The sequence below is a fragment of the Paroedura picta genome, chromosome 13, assembly GCF_049243985.1.
Source record: "Paroedura picta isolate Pp20150507F chromosome 13, Ppicta_v3.0, whole genome shotgun sequence".
Classification (NCBI taxonomy): Eukaryota; Metazoa; Chordata; class Lepidosauria; order Squamata; family Gekkonidae; genus Paroedura; species Paroedura picta.
In genome coordinates, this window is record NC_135381.1 from 41,472,892 (window position 1) to 41,496,198 (window position 23,307).

At 46.2% G+C, this 23,307-nt stretch overlaps 2 protein-coding genes across 2 annotated transcripts; one reads left to right on the top strand and one right to left on the bottom strand.

Annotated features, from left to right (window-relative positions):
- Positions 1-301: 301 nt before the first annotated feature.
- PSMD10 (proteasome 26S subunit, non-ATPase 10) lies at positions 302-6,957 on the bottom strand. The gene is made up of 5 exons (XM_077309302.1): positions 6,768-6,957; positions 4,845-4,943; positions 3,000-3,146; positions 2,747-2,913; positions 302-1,697 (listed from the first exon to the last, which is right to left on the bottom strand). The coding sequence occupies exons 1-5, from the start codon at positions 6,885-6,887 to the stop codon at positions 1,544-1,546; spliced, it is 687 nt and encodes a 228-aa protein (XP_077165417.1). The 5' UTR covers positions 6,888-6,957; the 3' UTR covers positions 302-1,543.
- Positions 6,958-7,106: 149 nt separating this feature from the next.
- Positions 7,107-23,110, top strand: ATG4A (autophagy related 4A cysteine peptidase). The gene is made up of 13 exons (XM_077309300.1): positions 7,107-7,330; positions 12,178-12,249; positions 13,670-13,741; positions 14,363-14,461; positions 14,966-15,067; positions 16,082-16,154; positions 17,987-18,066; positions 18,505-18,680; positions 18,777-18,855; positions 19,288-19,433; positions 20,693-20,749; positions 21,479-21,590; positions 22,239-23,110. Exons 1-13 carry the CDS (start codon positions 7,321-7,323, stop codon positions 22,301-22,303), a joined length of 1,143 nt encoding a protein of 380 aa, XP_077165415.1. The 5' UTR covers positions 7,107-7,320; the 3' UTR covers positions 22,304-23,110.
- The last annotated feature ends 197 nt before the right edge of the window (positions 23,111-23,307 follow it).

Sequence of the window (23,307 nt, forward strand, 5' to 3'; positions counted from 1 at the left end):
TATACAAATGGAATAGAAGCTCTACCACAGAGTTTGAAGTCCCAATTTCTATTCAGGCCACTCTTTATCAATCTGAAGATCCCTGTTGAACTTCCCTGCATCTGATCAATCCCAGCTATTGTACCACACTGGAGAATACAGGATGTCAACTAAGATGGCTTCAGGGATCCTGTCTCTGAACAGGATATATAGAAACACGTAGATAATTAGTGTGTCTAACAGCAACTTTTCTACTTCCCAGTCTGTAGTGTTCCCCTCTAATTTGCTTTTACGGTGTATAACATACACTCTCAGGCTCAGCTGTGAGTCACAGTCATTTTATTCACAGGGCTGTATGAGCACAAATCCGTTTGTCACCACCGAGGGTAATAAAAGTTTACCGAACTATAATGATTTAAGAAAGGGATACATTCCTGGTTACCAAGATCCTAAATCCCACCCATGAAAATCTAGCCGAACCATTTGTTCAGTTAAACCTTCTACAGTAAATTAGCAAAATTATTCTGAGGATTCCAAAATGTCTTGATTCGGAGTCATAAGTAGCAGGACCAGGGCACTTACAAAAAAATGATAAGGACTGTAAGAACAGCAAATATTATGCTCCACATAATTAAAAAAAAAAGAGCAGCAATGACTCAAATGTGTAACAATCATGAAAGAATAAGGAGAAACTTCTTTTCTCGTTTTCAGCACTGGCACTAAAGCCAGTATAAAAAGCCATCAACGTTATTCTATTTATAACAAGACTGGTCTTTGATAACGGGAGATGGGAATGTGTTAGCGGGGAAAGGTGCAAAGAAAAGAAAAGTTTGTTGTGGACAGTCCTAACACAGAACATATGAAAGTTCTGGCCCTCACCACAAACATGTATTTGTAAATTATAACTGAAGAACAGAATACCTAACACTGGGACAAACACCATTATTTCAACAATTCCTTGCAATGGGCAGCAGCTGTACAGTAAGATTCCTGGGCTCTGAGATGCCACATGCACTTTATGTCAGAGGTTGCAGCTGCAACTTGCGTTCACAACTAATCACCTATGCTTGGAGTATTCCCTGAATGCTCCACACTGGTTGCAATCCCTTCTTCCACTATTCTTACGTAAGTGGCAGGATTCTCCTCCATCCTGTTTTATTTCATACAGGCCTGCTAGTGACCCAATTTTTTTTTTAAAAGGCAACTGACAAATTTCAGAATTAACAGCAGCAAGCAAAAAGTTGCTTGAGAAACACTGAACACTGCCTACTGTGGCCAGGAAGTTAATTTAGGAAGACTGACATCTTGAGAGTTTGGTGCTTCAAGGCCCAGTGGAATAAAACCCCCAGAAGACATCATCTTGTACTGGTTCCAACATAGTTGCTTTCCAAGGTGGCAGGAACAAGAAGGTAAAAGGGCTTTGGTTGGCCACAGAAGGTGCAGGTGTAGGGATGGCTAGCAGCTGAAGTACAAGGAGCATCCAGATTGAGCCAGGTAGGGTCAAAGGTCAGCCACTATTTCCCAAGTGTGAATCAAAAACAGAGTTTCAGCAGACGGAGGATCACTAGCCTTCAACCAGTCTCCGGAGGATGGAACCCAGGCCGCCTTTTGCTACTTGCAGGGGAGTCTTCTCTTCTTTGTTCTCAATATAGATGCTGGCTCCATGGGATACCAAGAGCTTGGCCTCATCGGCTCTCTCTTCATCGCAAGCTAAATGGCTGTAAATGAAAACGAGAATTATGAGTTTGGCTAAAGACGCACAAGTAGGGAAGTTCAAATTTGATAGTCACGTTAATAAAATTCTAAGTCATTTAAAAGCCAGGCAAGCACTCAAAGAACTCACAAAGCATCATTAAAACGCATGTAGACTGAGCAAGTGAGCACTTCCTGGTTCAGGAACCTTTCGCCTTTGCTCCTATCCCATGGAGCAGAGCTGCTAAGCCAAGATGAAGTCACAGGTTCCCACAGAGTGCTTGCACTCAAAAGCTCACACCTTGAATAAATCTTTATTGGTGCTACTGGACTCTGATTTTATTGTGCTACTTCAGACCAACATGGCTACTCATTTGAATTTACAATACAATACCTTTATTGGCATAAAGCAGATTAGGAGGATATACAAAGATATCAAGATACATTGGACAGTCATTTGAATTTAAACTACTAAGGTTATTCGTATTCAGACATAACAACAGATGACTGGAAAATCTGTAAACCAGACAATCTTAAAGTGTGCCATGCACGAGGAGGTTTTTATACTCTGTTTGTCACTACCCCAAAGTAATCTCAAAGCGGCATCCAATTGACTTCCCTTCCTAGAATCATAGAGTTGGAAGGGACCTCCTGGGTCATCTAGTCCAACCCCCTGCACTATGCAGGACACTCACAGCCCTGTTGCTCATCCACTGTAACCTGCCAATCCCTTGAGCCTTCACAGAATCAGCCTCTCCGTCAGATGGCTGTCCAGCCACCCTGTGAGTAGGTGGGGCTGAGAGAGCTCTGGAAGAACTGTTCTGAGAACAGATGTGTGATTGGCCCAAGGTCACCAAGCTGGCTGCCTGCGGAGGAGGAATGGGAATCAAAGCTGGCTCCCTGGCTTAGAGGCCACTACTCTTAACCAACGTACCATACTGGCTCTCCCTCAAGAGGAGGGAGGGAGTACATGTCATTAAAGTCAGGCAACGATTACATTTTTGCATTGAAAGGGACTGCTTAGATGTTCAAACACAGTAGAACTGGAAGATACCACAGGGACACTCATACATACAGAGCAGTGTTTCCCTCTGAATCCTGTAGGTTGACCGAGGCTTTGTACTTCAAAAGGATCTGAATCATTTTTAGATTTCCTTTGGCTGCCGCTCTGTGGAGTGGAGTTGATTCCAAGTGATCCTTTGCATCTGGATTCGCTTTATTCTCTAACAGCATTTGTGCGATCTAGACACCAAGGTGAGAAACGTTTATGCAACTAGGTGTTCTGTACAAGAGGAAGGCGAGGAGGGGCAACACATGGACTCTCTTACCCCCTGCTTGTTTTTGGAGGCTGCGTAATGTAGAGGCGTGCAGCCGTTCTGATTGACAGGGTTCACCTGGGCCCCTTTCTTGATCAGAGCTTCCACAATTTCATCTCGACCAGCTGATGCCGCAATATGCAGAGGAGTCCAGCCAGCCTGAAGGTGCCAAGAAAACAAGGTGCAAACTCTTACAAGTTAGTGAGAGGAAAGGAACAAGGATTTGTTACAAAGAAATGACCCCAGTTCTCTGCACTAGCAACAGCCTTTGTCTTTCTTTCCCACTTCCTAAGTAGAAGAAAAATCAGTGACTTCTTTTACAAGACTTTTAAGGGAATGAAGGAACTGATGACATCAATAAGACTATTTCCAATGTATGCATTGGAATACATTGTTCAAATGTATTTTGAACAAATTTCAAATACAGAAACTCGGCTAACTTTACAAGAGCTCTGGAGGGTGTAGAACGAAAACAGGGGCCTGACAGTTGCTTACCTTAGTAAGTTGTCAGCATATGCGAGGTATTAAATGGAATTATTGTAATACAATTTCAGCCTCTACATCAGCTCCATTGTCCCAGGGTTGAGAGAGGCACATAAATAATCCTTTTCCCCAGAGTGGCACGTATGGGCTGTCCTCCACTTACCACATCCTCACAACAATCCTGTGAGGTGAGTCAGGCTGAGAAGGTTTTCCCAGTTTTAGCCCAACCCTCTAACCTCTACCATCGTCATACAATACTGCAATAACTTATTTCTGCCTGAAGTCATAGCCCAATGCTCATAACTGATATTCGCAAGATCAAACTGGAGCCCTTTTGAATATCACTGCAAAGTCTAACTTTGCTCCAATTTCTGTTGTTTGTGTATTAGGCCTTTGTCAGCTACTGCCACTACCTTTCATTGGAGGACATCCAATGAAACTGAGAGGCAGCAGGCTCAAGATGGACAAAAGGAAATACTACTTTACAAAGAGAGCAAATAAAATGTGGAATTTGTTCTCACAGGATGTAGTGATGGCCACAGAATAAAACAGCTTGAAAAGGGGATTAAATAGGTTAATGGAGGAGAGGTCCACCAGAGGGTACTAACCATGGTGACTGAAGGGAATGTCCACCTTCAGAAGCACTAACCTTCTGTTCCCAGAGCCAGTATTGGGGAAGGCCTCTAAAGGAACTCGTTGGCCATTATATGAGACAATGAGACAAGATACTGGACCACAAACCTGATCCAGCAGGGCTCCTCTTAGAATGGCATTCGCCTTTTTTACTGCTGCATCACACTGCCTGCTCATGTTTAGTTTACAATCCACAAGTACCCCAAGGTCTCGTTCACACACAGTGTTACCTAGAAGCGTATCCCCCATCCAGTAGGCATGCTTTTCATTTTTCTGACCCAGATGCAGAACTTTACACTTCTCTTTATTAAATTGCATCTTGTTCTCATTTGCCCATTTTTCCATTGTGTTCAGTTGAAACACAATGAAAGTTGGGAGAATACATTACCTACTGTATTTGAACAATGAGGACCCCTAGGGTGACTATATATACTGGCTGCTTTCTACCATCCAAGCAGGATTCCCAGGAGATCTGTGAATATACCAACTGTACTCATACAGCTGCAGTAAGGCTGCTGTTTGTGTGCCTTAAAAGTGGGAAAAGGGCCTGAAGAACTTCCTTCACACAGCAGCAGGGCTACACAAGGATATATCTAGACTCCAGCCTCATGCTGAGGACCATATGTTAAAAATACTTTTTACATCACCAATGTCTCTTAGAAGATGCAAGAAGCTGGCAGGGTAAATAGTCACAGGAACCAGATTCTGTTTAGAAAACTGCTTTTTAAAAATCCTACTTACATCATCTTTGTCATTAACGGGAACTCCAAGGTCTAGCAAAAGGTTGACAATGTCTGCATGTCCAGCTGAACATGCCCAATGCAGGGCTGTCCTGTTATCCTAAAAACAGAAAACAAAAAAAGGAACATCAGCACACTAGACTTTGTTATAACAGAGAGATACAGTGCAGGGGGCTTGCTTCTGTAAACGCAAACCAGGATAATCCAGTAGTTAAAATAAGGAGGTTTTGTAAATTACTGCAGAAAGCACTGCATATTGCTCAAACCAGCTGCCTTCAACTTGGTCACGCTTCACTGTAGTACTATACCACTGCAGCAGTTCAAATTGTACCCTCATGCTTATTTTTATTTCCATCTTGTTTTTCTCTCTGAGAGGACTGAGAGGCTTTTCATACTGTTTTCTCTTCCTCCACCTAGCGAGAGTGGATTCCGGTGGGTGGCTGTGTTGGTTTGAAGCAACACAACAAAGCATGAGTCCAGTGTTAACTGTAAGCCCCATGAAGTTTTATTTTGGAGATAAACTTTAATCTACATGTACATGTACAAGTGGTCATTGGCAGAGACGAATGGAGAAAACTTCCCTATAGAATCGCCGAGGGTCAGACACGACTGAGCGGATAACATCATCACCATCACACATTGTCAAATACAAGTGTGTGTGTGCAAAAGGAAGCTGATATCCGGAATAAAAGTTTGTTGGTCTTAAAAGCGCCACTACCCTTGCAGCCAAGAGCCTCTTGTGGCGCAGAGTGGTAAGGCAGCAGTCAGGCAGTCTGAAAGCTCTGCCCATGAGGCTGGGAGTTTGATCCCAGCAGCCAGCTCAGGGTTGACTCAGCCTTTCATCCTTCCGAGGTCGGTAAAATGAGTACCCAGCTTGCTGGGGGGTAAGTGGTCATGACTGGGGAAGGCACTGGCAAACCACCCCGTATTGAGTCTGCCATGAAAACGCTAGAGGGCGTCACCCCAAAGGTCAGACATGACCAGGTGCTTGCACAGAGGATACCTTGACCTTTACCCTTGCAGGGAAGAAAATAAGGGCTAAGGAGGTTCTGAAGAGCACAATCACCGCGGGTGGGCTTTCACAATTTGGAAATGTTTCCAATGTGATCTGCAAATGTAACCTGACGGCTTATTTTATAACTGTGTTTCACAAAGTTTCAAAATCTTAATGTATTTTGTAACGGCCTATGCAGGGGTGGGCAAACTATGACTCTCCAAAGGTCCGCAAACTGCAAGTTCGATGAGCCCCCCCCACCACATACTGACCCATACTGGTCATGGAAACTGTAGTCCATAGACACCTGGGCCCATTCTGCAAACACAGGATAATGCATTTTAATGTGCCTTGGCAGCTGGATGTACGTGTGTGGAACAGGAAAATCTACTTCTAAAGTGCACTGAAAGTGCATTATCTATTGTATGCAGAATAGGCCCTGGAGAGGCACAGTCTGGCCACCCCAGGCTATGGGGGCTTGCAAATAAACTGACCATGGCTCCTTGTTCTTGGGCAAGTGGGTTGGCTGAGAGGCTGCAACGGGTCCAACCGAGGTCCCAGGCATGGGCCATAGAGAAGAACAGGGGTAGTCAAACTGCTGTCCTCCAGATGTCCATGGACTACAATTCCCAGAAGCCCCTGCCAGCATTCACTGGCAGGGGCTCCTGGGAATTGTAGTCCATGGACATCTGGAGGGCCGCAGTTTGACTACCCCTGGAGTACAACCTGGTCCTCCTCGCAATGGGCGTAGCTCTCGAAATGTCCAGTGGACTACAATGCCCATGAGCCCCTGCCAGCACAACCACCCCGGACAAAGGCCGTGAGTCCAAGGATGGGCCTGGTGGGTGGCTGGTGGGGGGGTTAGGCAGGAACGCCCCGCCCCTTCTAGTCACGTGATGGGCCGTCTCCGCCCCTCCCTGCGGGGCCCACCTGATCGGCGCGCGTCGCCAAGCCGCGGTTGGCAGAAAGGCGGTCCTTCACTTCCTCCAGCTGCCCCGCGTAGGCCAAATTGCAGAGCTCCACGTTGGACACGGAGCCGCCGCCCTCCATCGCCTCGACGGCCGTTCAACGGCAGCCGTCGCCCGAGTCCTGAGGCCGCTCCTCAGGCAGCCAATCGGAAGCGAAGCTCAGGAGCCAGCGTCCAATAGCAGGCGGGCCCCGCCCCACTTCGCCGCGTCATCGCCTCCCGAGTTTCGCCCTCCCTCCCTCCGCCGGCTTTCTCCGCTCGTCCAATCCGGCCGCGCCTTCGTGGGGAGCGGGGGCCGATGGGAGTTGTAGACGAGGAACCGCAGGGCGGCTCGGCGGAGGCGGCGGGTGGACTACAACTCCCAGAGGGCTGCTCGGCGGACGCTGTTGACGTGGTGGTGGTCGTGGAGTTGTTTTCTCTGAGGGGAGGCGAAGACGCCTCGGCCGAGCCGGAGGGGAAGGCGTGGGAGCCGAGGATGGTCGCGGCAGCGGGGAGAGGAGGCGGAGGAGGAAGAGGATGGAGCCTGGTGAGGGGAGAGCAGGAGACGACCGACCTCGCGCGCGGGAAAGAGGCGGTGATCAAAGGGGTTGCCAACTCCAGACCGGGAGATTCCTGGACATTCGGGGTAGGGGTGGGACGTGGGTTGCAGAAGGAGCGCAGAGGGTTGTAATGGGATAGATAGCCCCCTCAAACCCACACGTCTTCTTTTCTTTTGTTTTTTTAAGGGAACTTCAGAGACGGAACCCTAGAGTGGGATGGGACCTCACGAGGCCATCTAGTCCAACCCCCCTTCTTTTTTCAGGCATCTAGTGCACGTATGCAAAAGGAGACAGAAGCAGCTGCTGGACAGTTACTTATCCTGGACGCTTTAGTCCAGGGGTGGCCAAAATCTGGCTCGCCAGTTGTTGATGGAGTACAGGGTTGGACTAGATGGCCTCAGTGGGTGTCTTCCAACTCTAGGGTGTTCTCTCTGAAGATTGTTGATGATCCCAGGAATTACCCCCCCCCCCGAGCAACCGAGGAAGGAGGCCCAAATATACCGTGCAAAGAGTCCCACTCCCCAAGCTCGCTCCTTCCTCTCAGCAACAATTCTTTGTTCCTGTGCAGCCATATTGGGGAGCATAACCCCGGATTCCTCTTGCATAGGGTTGTGTCTGCATAGTGCAGGGGGTTGTACTAGATCAGGGGTAGTCAACAGATGTTCATGGACTACAATTCCCATGAGCCCCTGCCAGCATTTGCTGGCAGGGGCTCATGGGGATTGTAGTCCATGAATATCTGGAGGACCACATGTTGACTATCCCTGTACTAGATGACCCTTGGTCACTTCCAACTCTATGATTCTGTAATTCGATGACTCTTGGGGTTTTCTTCTTGTGGCTGATGCATAGCGGAGTACTTTAAAACAAAAAATTCCATTCTATGCTTTGTAGACTGGATCTTCGTAACACCTTGGGTGAAGTGAGTTCGAGGTTGAAAAAGCCTGGGCTGGAATTTTAGAATGAGAAAATGGGGTTGCCAGCAGCCTAAAATGGCAACAAATGTTGAGTCCGTTGGCACCTTTAAGACCAAAGGAGTTTAATTCTTGGTATTGGCTTTCGTGGGCATGCTTGCGGAGTCTCCAGAGACGGGCTCGAGGTTATTCTTGCATTTTGGTCTGTGGCCGTGGAACTGGATTGAAGTGACAGGCTTGAGGCAGCTAAGAAGAAACTTACAGCATGCAAGAATGTAAAACTTGGATAATTAAAAATGGCACAAAAATCTATTATTGCCAAGGGTCTTGCTGTAAATCAATGTCTAGAGCAGGAGTGGGCTCATGGTAATGAAATGTGGCTCATGGGAATTGTAGTCCATGGACATTGGAGGGCCACAGTTTGCCCACCCCTGGTCTAGAGAGTTTATCCACATTTGACTGTTGCAGTGAAAACATACGGGATTCTAGTGGTCCCGTAAAAGCTTTGTTAGAGCTATAGTGGCAGAAGCATTCATGGGCTGAAATCCAGTTTATTACACATTTGGTTAAAAATATTCTAGTCCAAGAAAGTATGTGCTGCAATAAATTTGTTAACCCACAAGTTTCCTTTTGTGGGTGTGTTTGCTATAGTTATACTGTTCAAGCCGTGAAGTCATCGCAGAAGTCCATTCTAATGTTAAAACAGAAACTTGACAGTTTTTCAGCAGATTCCTCTTCTGTCAGTGGTTCTGATGGAGCAAGAACAGACCAAAGGCTGTTACAGTTAACGGTGTGGTTTTCCTCACTGCATTGTTGAGTTGGTAGCACTCCAGAGATGGTTCAGGTTGATGTAGTGGTTAAGAGCAGCAGCCTGTAATCTGACAAGCTGGGTTTGATTCCCTGCTCTTCCATATGCAGTCAGCTGGGTGACCTCACAGTTCTCAGAACTCTCAGCCCCACCCACTTCATAGGAAGTTGTGGGGAAGGGGAGGCCACTTGAAGACTTTTTTTGGGCAGTGAAAAGCAAGGTATAAAAACCAACTCTCCTTCTACTTGGGGCATGGGAAAGGGGAGGTGCCTGACAAATCTAAGAGTATTGACACAATCTGAAGTTGTTGCTGTGTACTTACAGTCACTGATAACAGCATTTATACATCACTTACAGGTACTCACAATGCTTCATGTACATTATATTTTTGTAATTTTAACAAACACTCCTGTATTAATATCCCAGTGTAGCAGACAGGCTTAGGGGACAGGTACAATTTGAACAGGGAGCCTCCTGATGTGTTACATCAGCTGCAAATCTTTAAACAGCCCCGTGGCGCGGAGCACCACAGAATGAATAAAGCAGTAAGGGGTCTGTGGGAGGAGTTAGGGCGGGCCCGGTCCGGGATAAAAACTCCAAGTGTCCATCCCGCCCGAAGCAGGCAATGGGGAGCCGCGCAAAGCGCGGCTCGCCATTCCCTGCTTCACCCGCACAGCCACAGGTCAGCAGTCGGCCGCGCCGCCTTCTCCCGGCCGGCGGAGCGGCCTCGCGGCGTCTACGACGCCGCGAGGCCGCTCCAGCAGCCGGGAGAAGGCTTGGGGGAGCCTCGGGGGGCGGGTGGGCCTGGCCGCCTTCTCTCGGCCGTCGGAGCAGCTTTGCTGCGTCATAGACGCCGCGAGGCCGCTCCGGCGGCCAAGAGAAGGCTTCGAAGAGCCGCGGGGCGCGGGTGGGCCTGGCCGCCTTCTCTTGGCCGGCGGAGCGGCTTCACGGCGTCTATGACGCCGCCAGACTGCTCTGCCGGCCGAGAGAAAGCTTGGAAGAGCCTCGGGCCGCGGGTGGCCCTGGCCGCCTTCTCTCGGCCGGCGGAGCGGCTTCATGGCGTCTATGACGCCGCCAGGCCGCTCCGCCGGCCGACAGAAGGCTTGCAAGAGCCAGGGGCTCCCTTGCCTAGGGCCCGCTGTATTCAAAACACAGCGGGCTTGAATACTAGTATAATAATAATTTTTGTGTCGCTGATTTGGAAAATGAACAGCCTGCCTAAGGCCATCTAGTGAATCCACGAGAAAGGTGAGATTTGAACCTAGGTCTTCTCAGGTTACAGCTTATCCTATTAGTGTTATCCTGTACGTTGGCGATCCCCAACCTGTGGGCCGTGGACCACATGTGGTCCTTCGACTAATTGGAAGTGGGCCCTGAAGGACGCCTTCTCCCCCCCACCCTGGCCCTTTACTTCATCCCTCCCAGCCCTTTACAACACACTTCATTGTTGTGGCATGTTTGTATCTTATTTTGAAGGGATGTTTAAACATTACCATAGTGATCAGAGAGCGTTAGGGCAATGGTTGAGTGTAGAGGAGTAAACTCCCCCCCCACAGGGCCTCAGTAAAAGGCGTTGAGTGGTCCTCAGCGTTGAGTGGTCCCCGGTGATAAAAAGGTTAGGGACCACTGCTGTACGTGTTCCCAACCGGTTCAGTTTGTCTGGAAGGCATGCAAAGTTATGTATTGGTCATATCAAGTGAGTGGGTGGGAATTATGCTGCAGAATAGAGAGAGTTGCTATCCTACCCCTGTGGATTACAGGCATTTTCATAACGGAGTGCTTCGGCTCTCGATCACTGTAGCCTGTCCTTTGATTATAGGGGTGGAAATTGGATATTTTGAGGGATAGCAACGAGCAAAAATCCTTGGGTAAGCATTCTGGGCAGGAGGTATACCGAGGTGACCTATGGCTTTTAAGATCTTTGATTTATCATTGCTCATTGGCACAAATACATATTTTTTGAGAACAAGGCTACTAGAAGTAAAAGTCTTTAAATTTTGTTGTCTTTGTTTTAATTTGTTTTTAATATTATTGAAAATTTTACACAACAAAGAAAGACACAAAACCTATGAAACGCTACCACCCACACCACCACAATAACCCCCCAATGAGAACTAATAATAAAGACACCTCCCCCAATAACCAAAAACATACAGTGACAAAAAATCTTTTTAGAAAAGACCCTCGACCATCTACAAATCAGGTTCTTTTGTTTTCTTTGTTTAACTTGCCAAACGTGGATGTTCCCGTTCTTTCAAGAAACCGGAGCCCGCCAATTGCAAACTCTTTGTTACACTCCTTACAGTATAAAAAGATCCACTTGAATCTTTCTGCTGGGTTAATTTTCATTATTTTCTAAGATTTGATTTTCTTTAATTCACACTTTTAACTCCATATTAGAAATGTAGTTTCATAATGATCTTGAGAACCAGAAAATATTTCTCCTCTGGCACTGTTGACAGCTAACTTGGCTCTGAAGAACTCTTTTCCCTGGCAGTTACACCCATCTTCAATTGGGAACGCACGTTGTGTCTCATGATGCTAGATTAAGCCAAGGAATGTGCTACAAATGCAAACAGACTGATAACTGTAGGCCTTTTGCCCCCTGAAATCTATTGCTGTCATCATAACAGTGGACTATAATAACTATAATATACAGATTATCTGGAGCTGAATGTGGCATTTGCAAACTCCCATTACTTCAATCTGGTAGGCAAGCCATTTCCTCTTACCCTCCTTCTATAGAATGAGGGACTTGTACTGTTGCACATATGAGATCATGATTTGGGGAAGGGCGTGAACAAAACCAGCATAATAAATGACCCAACCCCAACCAGCCACAAGGGCTGGGAAATGCTTTGGGGAGGTGCCTCCTCTGAACCTGGATTCAGGAGAGAAGGCCACAAACTGGCCAAACTCATAGCCATTTTAAGATTGTGAACCAGTTCATACCTATCCCTATTATTAATGTGAAACTAGTACGAAAATGTCAGGACTGCAGCTAAAAATAACAATTGGCACAAGAACCAAGCAGGGACAAAAGTCATCGAGAAAATCAAACAGAGATTCGGCTAAGTGTACATCCGATTTAGAATAGATGTCATTTTTGCAGAATATCTAGAAGAGCTTCCAGAAACCGATGAGCCGGTGTGGATCTTGGGAAGGCAGCACCACCTTAAAAATGGTAGGCTTCCTCAAAGTTTTATATATTTTATAATAAAAGTTTTGTATTCTGGATCACTGCACTGTTTGTGGGGAATCAGTCTACTGCGTGAAATGCAAGTCCTACAAATATAGGCAGCTAAATTTATTCAGATAGAGTAGAATGCTATCATGATGAGGCATGCTTTTAAAATGTTATTTTTAGTAATCAGGTAGTTTGGGAATAAACATGGGTGACTATTTTTGGCGGTGTTCAGCTGAGAATAAACCCTACCCTAAAGGTAAAGGTATCCCCTGTGCAAGCACTGGGTCATGTCTGACCCTTGGGGTGACGCCCTCTAGCGTTTTCATGGCAGACTCAATACGGGGTGGTTTGCCATTCCCTTCCCCAGTCATTACCGTTTACCCCCCAGCAAGCAAGCTGGGTACTCATTTTACCGACCTCGGAAGGATGGAAGGCTGAGTCAATCTTGAGCCAGCTGCTGGGATTGAACTCCCAGCCTCATGGGCAGAGCTTTCAGACTGCATGTCTGCTGCCTTACCACTCTGCGCCACAAGAGGCTCATAACCCTACCCTAAAACCCCCTTTAAAAACTGAAAAAGGAATGTGATTTTTGACGGGAAGAAGTATTGGAGGGGGGAAGGATTAAACAACATCTCTCCCCACGGCCTTGCATTTGGACATAAAGGCTTGGGATATTTTTTCTTTCCCCTTTTTAGCCTAGAAAATCATGGAAGCTAAACTACAGTGAGGATGGAATCAGTCCCCTGCCCTGTTTAACTTGGGGAAATATTTAGCAGCAGAAAGAGAATAATTTCAGCCTCAAGAGTAGAATTATCCAGTGAGCTATTACAGCAGCTACTGTACTATACAGCAGTGGTCCCCAACCTTTTTATTACCAGGGACTGGTCAACGCTTGAACATTTAACTGAGGGCCGGGGGGGCTAGTCTGTTGCCGAGGTACATCGCCACCACCTGAGCCCCTGCTCTGCTTGCTTTCCCGCCGGCGCCCCTGACTTCCCACTGTCCACTGGAGGGCGCTGCCAGCAGCAGCTGCGCAGTGCTACGCGGAGGGGGAGCCCCATCCACGGCAGCCGCCAGGGAGCACCAAAGGTGAGCCGGCTACAGAGTGGCAGGGCAGCCCCCGAGGCAGCAGCCGGGGAGGAGAATGAGGAGGAGCCGTGGCCTGGTACCAACTGATCCAAGGACTGGTCCCGGTCTCCAGACCGGGGTTTGGGGACAGCTGCTATACAGTACTGAAGAACAAAGGGGAGAGGACAGAGTCTGTATTATGGTGATTCCACCCTTACTCCATCTTTAACTTTAACTGCTAGGTGAGAGGTATCAGCAAATGTTGTTGCAGATGTCAGGTTAACGTGTTACAGGTAACTTGACAGTTGGGCCCCCATCATAATGCTTTCTGTTTGTTTTCAACTTCTAGATAAATCGAAACTGCTGTCGGATATAAGCGGTCGTCTTTGGTTTACGTACAGAAGAAAGTTTTCACCGATTGGTAGGTATGCTTCCTGGAATATGGTCCATTTCTGTGTTATGTTCTCGGAGATGTGAACCGCAGTTCTGAAAAAAAAATATGACTTTACTGTTTCCTGGGAATGTAAAAGTGTCAAATCTCTATCCGTTTATCCAAGGATGTGGAATTGTTCTGTTATTGCCAAGTGGCCTTAATTCTTCTATGACAGACATTCCCAACTGCACCACCATGTGGCCCCACGAAGGCCCTTCAGTGGTACTGCAGTGTGTTGGTTTTCAATATGGTGTCTTGGCTTGGAGCAGAGCAATGGGGAAAAATGTTAATTTAATGTTAATTTAAATTCCACTTTTATTTAGGCAGGTTAAACTGCCTAATCCCAAAGTGGCCAATGATGGATCTGGAGGGGGTGGGAAGGGGAGGGACCCTGGCCATTCCAACCGTTCCTGGTCGAGGCTGCCCTCACATGGTCAACCTGAGTTAGTTTTGACTGAAGTCAAGTGCGGTGAGTGGGCCTTTTGGGATTTGTGTGTTTGTTTTAACTGTGGGGTGGGGGGAACATGTGATCCAGGGAAAGCTGGCACCCTGCGTTTCAGAGAGGGGGTGAATCAATTATACTCGTAACCGCAATGATTTGTGATGCAGGTGGCACAGGCCCATCTTCTGATGCTGGCTGGGGATGCATGCTGCGATGTGGACAGATGATGCTTGCCCAGGCTCTGATCTGCCAGCACTTGGGGCGGGGTGAGTGGTTTTTTCCCATTTTTTTCTGGAAGTGAATTCCAAGAATGCTTTCTTTGTTTTATTCCCCCTCCCCATTCCGAAAGCTGCATTGAAGCTCAGGCAAGAACAGTAGATGATGTCCAGTATGTCCCTGCAGCATCTTGGGGCTGGGGAGTGCTCCAGAAGTAAGTCCTATTGACTTGAGGGTTGTGAATTCTCTGCGCCCAGTGGCTTTCTGAGTTGGCTTGGCCTTATTTATTTAATTCAAATATCTCTTGTGCTGCTTTTTCACGGGCAGTGTTTGAAGCACAACCTGTTTAAAGCACATAAATTTAGAGACTGACCTGTTGAAAACCCCAGTAAGGACAGAGAAATGATGTCGGAAAGAGAACTTCTCTAGAGAGAGCATCATAGAGATAAAATGCCACCATCAACAGGCTGTGAATCCATGTGATACCTGCTGTGACTCTGGTGCTTTGAGAGGAAAGAGACTGCAATGTTTAGATTCTTGTATAATTTTCACAGATTGGCTGTGGGAGAAACACAGAAAGCAACCCGAAGAATATCACAGGATCTTGCGCTGTTTCCTGGACAGAAAAGACTGTTGTTATTCCATCCACCAAATGGGTAAAAGTAGTTTTTTGTGCTTTCATCCACTCTGTTTTCTAAGCTGTTTATTAAGTTATACATTTGGAGCTCTTGGAAAATGCAATCTATCATCATCATCATCACATTATATACAACACTGTGCCTCTTGGTCAAAATTATAAGTTAGATCTGTGGAGATAGAAACATTTCTGAGGGTTTTTTTGTTATGAAAAGAAAGGTGGGGTTGAAATAAAACATTTCATAGCAGAAGGACGGTTATTTTATTCATCACTTAACTTCTCTCCATCTGCTCACTCAAGACTCCTTCCTAAAGCGATTTGCAACAAACTAAAAGCTGCAAGGAGAGCCAATGAAAAAAGCAGACTCAACAGCAGCAAATAATAAAATAGACTTGAGTGTCTACAAGGTGATGGAAAATAGAGTGTCCCAATATAATTAAAGCAGATAACCTGGGCTTCCTCCAGTTGAACCCTGACCTGTGTGTCACAAGGGATCACTTGGTGGTTTCCTGAACTCCTGGCCATCTCTTTCATTTTTTGGTCAGCTGGTATTGCTCCACAACTGCATTATCCACTGCCTTACAGCGGTAGTTATTAAAGTTTCACAAAAAGCAGAGGAATAAAAGAAGCCTCAGTTACTTTGATATTAACTCAGAGACATAGGAAAGCGCAGACCAGTTGTGTTGAAAGGCTATTGAGCTTTTGAGTTGAATATGAACTAAATTCATATTTCCTGGTAAAAGGCAGTTCACTGAGGAGTTACTGTCCCAATTTTGGGACTTCAGAACTATGACCTCATCTCTGTGAGTTGTAAATGTCATCTAACAGACTCTGTAATCTAGCTGAAGCTCTCTGACTCGTAATGATCTTCCAGCATGACCCTCGACATTGAACAAGGTGGCAAATCCTGGAAGCAGATCACTCCAATGACTCGGGAATGTGTACAGTGCACTAATTCAAAGGCTGTGCCCTTTCCTGCGTGCCGTTTCCTGATGCTTCTATTCTTCCGTGTGTCTGTTTGTGATCCACACAGCACAGATGGGTGTTGGCGAAGGGAAGTCAATTGGCGAATGGTTTGGACCAAACACCGTGGCCCAAGTGTTAAAGTAAGCAAGCGTGTATATGCCTTGTGCTGTGTGTAGGATTTATACTTGCCCAAATGTAGGCAAATAAGACCTCGCAAAATCCTGTGAGTAGAACTCACCCTCCGGTTTAATTGCATGCATCTCTGCCTGTTTTGCACCACCAAGGTTCTATCTGCTTGAATTATTAATCACATTTCCATCATGTCCTTCTTCTTAGGATTCTTGTCCTATGTGTGTAGGGTCCTTTTCCCGCAATCCTCTGGGTTGGGTTGGGTTAGGCAGAAAAGTGCCTCACCCATCAGCCTAAGGAAGCTTAATTCTGGCTTGGCCTATTAGCTTTAAGACCTACAGAGAGCCAGTTTGGTGTAGTGGTTAGGAGTGCGGACTTCTAATCTGGCGAGCCGGGTTCGATTCTGCGCTCCCCTACATGCATCCAGCTGGGTGACCTTGGGCTCACCACGGCACTGATAAAATTGTTCTGACCGAGCAGTGATATCAGGGCTCTCTCAGCCTCACCCACCCCACAGGGTATCTGTTGTGGGGAGAGGAATGGGAAGGCGACTGTAAGCCACTTTGAGCCTCCTTCGGGTAGGAAAAAGCGGCATATAAGAACCAACTCTTCTTCTTCTTCTTCTACATGGGACATGATATGTTGTCTGTGTTGATAAAGCATGGCACATAAAAAAACAGAGTGAGAGTTTGAAGTGAGCTTGCAGATGGTGGTCTGTGCCAACTGTGGTTTAGCATCATGCTTGATTTGATGAACCAGTTCAGGCTGCTCTCCACTCAGGAGCTACCATGCACGGAGCCAGGAAGACGGGAAATGAATTGGACAAGCAGCTGTAAACCTGCTTTGCCTGTACATAGAAATTCAGACCATTATCTGAGTCCTGAACAAAGGTCTGTACAAACAGGTGGTTTGGCTTGATGTCCAGGTTGAGTTTGTGTCCAGTAGCACCTTTAAGACCAACAAACTTTAATTCTGGGCATAAGCTTTTGTGTGTATGCATGTTAGCTGCTTGCAACAGTTTTGTTTTTTCCCCTGATCGGACTAACTTCTGGCCCAGATTTCCACCTCATATTAAAGGGTCTTTCTTCCACATTTGAGTGTGGCTATGAACTTACTGATAGTCCCGGGCCCACAGGAAGCTCGCCTGGTCTCGACCAGGGACAGGGCTTTTTCAGCCCTGGTCTCAGCCTGGTGGAATGAGCTCCTGGAAGAGCTACGGGCCCTGTCAAGGTAGTCAGCTTTCCCCAGGGCCTGCAAGACGGAGCTCTTCTGCCAGGCGTATGGTTGAGGCCAGAGCAATACCCGGGGTCGTCATCTGAGGATCTCTTAAGTTGAGGTCAGCTAGGTTGCTCCCTAGAGAGAGAGAGTTATTGACCCATGCTGAATAGGGGAATGGGTTGGTATTTTATTGTCCGCCATCTTGTTATATTATTATTCTACTATGTTATATTGTATTAATGGAGTATTTTAGGGGGTTTTATGGTATTTTACTGATTTTGTAAACCTCTGCAAGACATTCAAGAGTGGTGGTATATAAATATAAACATAAATAAATAAATATGCATTTGTTTACGAGGATCATAAAGCAGTAAGAACAATGTATTATTTGGTTGAGTCAGCTACATGACAGTATGTGAAAAATACCCAGGTAGCAAACACATATAAAAGAGAAATTATCCAATTCACATGAACATCCATAAACGTTCCCATTTCTCTGCATCATAGCTTAGGATGCCTTTGGAATCTTCTGTTTCTTCAAAGCATCTAGATATAGTGAAGGTTGGACTTCGGGCATTAAATGGGAATGTCTCTTAATGAACGTCTCTTCGTGTTGTTTGTTCAGGAAGCTTGCACTGTTTGATGAGTGGAATTCCTTGGCTGTTTACGTGTCTATGGACAATACGGTGGTGATTGAAGACATTAGTAAGTTGAAAATGTCTCCTTGGTGCCCAAGCTTTACACTGAATTGGGGCTGAGCACAGGGTAAAAGATCAGGTCAGAGGAGGGAGACAGCAGCTGGGCGACAGCTTCAGGTTGGTGTGTGTGGAGTGTCAGAGTTGCCTGACAAGGGGGGCCAGGACTTGTTTGTTATTCTGTTGGAAATTGGCAGACTCCTGTTCGGAGGTTCCCTTATTAAATGGTTTATTGAGCATGCACAAATTCATTTGGTATTTGCTACATTCCACGTACTCCATCTGTTGGCTGTGTATGGAGGGAGACATACAGGAAGAGGAGTAAGGAAACTGTTTTGTGCAAGGTGTGTGTGTGCATGTAACTGTGTGTTGGTATAGGTGTGGGTCTTTTTAAAAAGGAAAACCATGTGTTTTCAGCAAGCAGGCTTTCTTGTCTCTCTATTCCCAGAGAAGATGTGCTGGTTCCCTTCCCAGAACTCCTCCAGTGGCCACTGCAGTTCACTGTTGCTGGGCCGCAACAAGAGCTCGGCAGGGTTTTGCTGTAGCTGGAAGCCTCTATTGCTGATTGTACCTCTTCGCTTGGGGATAAACCACATCAATCCAGTTTATGTCGATGCTTTTAAGGTCTGTCTCCCTTTCAGTCGGCCTGTTATTTAGTTGGATTTATTAGAAAATGCTTGGAGCAACTAATCTCTCTGTGTTCTCCTTTTGGATCCGCAGGAGTGTTTTAAGATGCCGCAGTCCTTGGGAGCTTTAGGAGGAAAACCAAACAATGCCTACTACTTTATAGGATTTTTAGGTAAGGAGGAAAAAATAATTGTGATCTCACAGTTGGATTACAGTAACACGTTCTAGGTTGGGCTACCCTTGAAGACAATCTGGAAACTGCTGCTGGTCCAGAATTTGGCAACGGAGATTATTGTCAGGGCTAATTGATGATGGGAACAGCTATATTGGTCACCCATTCAAGTCAAGGTACAAGTTATGGTCTTCAAATCAGAATAACGCAGAGCTGGAAGAGACCACAAAAGGCCATCCAGTCCAGCCCAGCCCCCCCCCCTTCTCAGGGTGTTAAAAATCACAAGCTCCTGACAGATGCTCATGAACCACCCTCCAAAGCAGCAGCTTTCCTCCAGAGATCAGTAGAACCTTTTGGGAACCTTTTGGGACTTACTGTCAATAACAATTGTTTTTTCTCTGTTCCTAACCAACAACTCAATTCTGTACACAGGAAACGAGTTGATCTATTTGGATCCTCACACCACCCAGCTTTTTGTAGACTCTGAAGAAAACGGAATGGTAGATGACTACAGCTTCCACTGCCAACAGTCACCACATCGGATGAAGATTTTGAATCTAGATCCCTCTGTGGCATTGGTAGGTGCTGGGTTGGATCATGTGGAAGGCGGAGCTGCATTCCAGGGCGTCATGGTATATTTCCTGCTCTTTTTCTTCTTTCTGTCCTTGCAGAAATAGGGCCAAGATCTTATGGCCCCACCTATACCATGGGCCGTCTAGTAAACAGATCAGCCTTGATTTCTTCGTGTCCTGCAGTAATCTGCAGTGCCGTTACAGCTCCCTTGTTGTGCAAAAAAGGCACTGGCTATGGGAAGTTTTTAAGGGGAGCCCTTTGCCTTTTGTTGTGCAGAGAACCATTCAGCGATGGCAGGCCTTGCCCTCAGTCCAAAACCAGTCCACTTGGGATAGAGGGTTGCGTTCTGTGGATCTGCTCAGCTAATGGCTGTGCTGGCGCCTCTTGAGTCGGGGAAAAAGCATCTTGCACTGCTAGTGGAAGAGAGATGTGAAATTCAATTCACAGTTCAAGTCTCAGAAAGAATTCGGGGGGACAAAGGCCCCCAAACCTTTACAACCTAGAGAGAGGGGGGGAGTGCAATCTCAACCTGGCTGCTGCAGGAGGCGGAGCCATATACAGAGAAAGCCCAAGTGCAGGGGGAGAAGAGAGGCAAATTTTTTAAATGCACTAGGAAAGAGGAGAGAGACAATAAAACGAAATCTGTGGTGGCAGGTTCCTTTGAACAGTATTGTCTTGGACCTTTTACGCACTGGGAACTTTACTGCCCCAGCTCCCGTGCAGGAGCACAAATTGGGGCTGGATGAGGCACACCAGGCCAAATGTTCCCCCATGTGGTTGCAAGAAGAGGAGGGACAACCTGCCACGACTAAAACTCCAGCCTGCAGCCCGGCATGAAACCTCCAGTGCGTAAGTGGTCCCAATCTGCACAGCCAGTCAAAAAGCTCCCTGGGCCAGAGAGCCCCAAGCGGCTTCATCCGTGTTCTAAAAATGCTTGGGACCTCTGAACTAGGGGAAAGAAATCTTGATTTTTTTTTATTGCACAGCCGCAATACACAATACATACCAATGCACTGCATTTTGTGTGTGTGTTTTAGCAATCTTGTACCAAGCAATGGTGTCCTATAAATAAGTTCATCATGGAGTGATGTATGAATAGCATATAAAACAATGTCAGCACAACATTATTAAATGTATAAAATGTGTATAAAAATGTGGTTGGTTTGGATGACATGGACTTCTGTATGTGTCGTGCTAGTGCTTCTGAGTTAGGTATAACTTACAGGTAAAGATATTTTCTAACTTAATTTGTGTAATTACACAGGGCTTCTTTTGTAAAGAAGAAAAGGATTTTGATAACTGGTGTAGCCTTGTACAAAAGGTAAGGAAGCATTAGGAAACCCTTTTGAATTGAATTGCCATGCAGTAAATAAAAGATGCCCCCCCCCCCCGGAAGACATATCTCTATCATTTACAACTTTTCTTAAATTATTTTGAATAATCTTTCAGCGTCCTTCCAGCGACAGTGCTGCAAAAATTAGAAACGGCAAATACAAAAGCTGAGGAAAATGCGAACTGTGACGTTTGCTACTCCAGCTAGCAGGTCCTCCAGTTGCCTTGTGAAGGCATCTCACTAAAGCTATTGGCTACATTGCTGTGATGTCACAGCACTCAGATGCAGTGACTCAAAAACATTTAAATCACAAAGGAGTTAAGCAAAAAAGTGGAAAGGGCTGAGGGAAGCAAGGGGCTGGGAAATGAAAGAGCAGGCACAATGTTACCATATAACTAATGATTGGGTGCCTGCATTTGTGTGCTTATTATGTATTCAGATAGTGCCACAAGTGATTAGTGCTTGGGAACTGCTTTGGTTTGATTCCATAGAGCACTGTGTGAGGATGCCCTCATGGCTCCCCTGTGTGCCGAGCCAGGCTTCCAGACATGCTTACCAGAGCACCTCATCTTCCCTCTGTGCTGTAGCATACTGAAATAACAGGTGCTACTAAGAGAGGAGGATGAAGTGCTTGAAACACAAGAACATCTGGAGAACGATGCAAGCTGTTAAAGGAGATGGGAGTCTCACAATGCATATTCTGTTGTCCTCCCCCAGGAGATTCATAAGCAACAGAGTCTGCGTATGTTCGAGCTGGTTCAGAAGCACCCCCCACACTGGCCTCCTTTTGTACCTCCCACAAAACCAGAAGTAACAACCACCGGAGCAGGTACGAGACTGAATTAAAGGTTTGGCTCTTTAAAGTGGCTTTTTCGTGTTTTACTGTCCTTGGCTACAGAGAATCCATTTCCTGCTAGGGTGTGTTTCATCAGCATCTAGAGTTCTAGAGAGGTGCCTGCTTCTTTGGGTTTGGGCCCTTCTTTACTATAGGGACCTTTTTCTTACCCCCTTGGGGCAGGGTCCATTTAGGGTTGGTTTATTGATGGATTTGACTGTGGCTTCTCTCTTTGCATCCTTTTTTTCCTCAGCTAGACGACCCTTTCTCTGTCATCACTATTATGGGTTTTTGTTGTTGTCGGGGCAACTTCTCCTTGGTGTTCCATCTTCTTGGAACATTACTAGTCCCTGTTAGTTTTAACAGCAGTGGCATTGGTCTGCGGGGGAGCAGCTTGCTTTGCACCCAGTGGCACCTTAAGAGACCTACAAGATTCGGCAGGCATACGCTTTTGAGAGTTAACGTTCCCTTTGTCAGCAGGAAGAGAGGGGAGCGCTTTTTTCTTTACCGAGGGACCAAAGCCACTGCTTCCATTGGTTCGCTACACTTGGAAATACTTACATATAGTTTTTAATGTAGATAAACAAATTTATGCAATCCAAAAAAGCAATAGCCAAACTCCTGTTTGTAATTTTTCCACAGAGCTCATTGAGTCCACGGATAAGCTCTTCGAACTGGAAGAAGAGTTTGAGATCCTGAGCGTTTGAAGGAAGCCTCTGCTGACCTTTTGTGTGCCCGTGTGTAGCATATGCTCGTGTCTAAGAACACACAGCCTTTTGTAGACCCGAAGTGCCTGAACATGACCCACAAACTGAGCACAAGAACTAAGGTAGCCGTGGGAACGGAGGCAAGAGTTCAGAAAACTTCCCAAGCAGGGAAGAGAAGGGATCGTGGACTAAGAGATGCATTCTCCCAGCCCCCACACCCCCGAAGTATAATCTCTGAAGAAAACAAACTTCTCGGGATAAAGAAAAGAATGTTATCAGAGTAAGGACCTCTGCGCTACACCTAGGAATGGAATGTCATGAAGGCTTCGGTACCCTGGGTGGTTAGTGCTAGTCTGCGTCCTACAACACAAAGCTCTGCTCACGCCGAAAGCAGGTTGAGGGAAAAGGATTGTATTTACCTCGATCCTTCACATGGAAATAGTTTCGTTGTCTTGTTTTGAGAGATCAACTGGATCAGGAGGGAAACTCATGTCTTTGGAATATTTATTGTTCTGGCAACCACACTTTGTTTCTATAGCAGGAACTGTGTCTAATCAGTGTGATTTAGCAATTGTCCTCCTTTTTAGGAGATACATAAAGAAACGGGATGTGGAGGGCAACCCTCCAGCCTCTTGAATGGCACCCTTTGTGCAAGCTTACCCCCTTTCCCGGAAGGCTGGCTATGCGGGAAAACCCAGGCCCCAGGTCTTATTGAGGTGGCTCTCTTCCTCCGTAATTCTCATTATGCACATTTCACCTTGACCTTAAGTTCAAATCATTAGTAAAACTTTTTTGTTTCCGAGCAAAGAGTCTTTCATTTGAATTGTATCTTATTTATTTTAAAATAGAAACATTTACACTTTTTGTTTCCCTATGAGGGCACTTTTTACATGTGCATCTAATAAATTTCTTAAAATGTTTAATAAGATAGGTTTTTCTGAGTCATCTGGACTTAACATACCCAGTGGAAGTTACCTTTTTCATTTATGGCTAGTTCCCTCTTT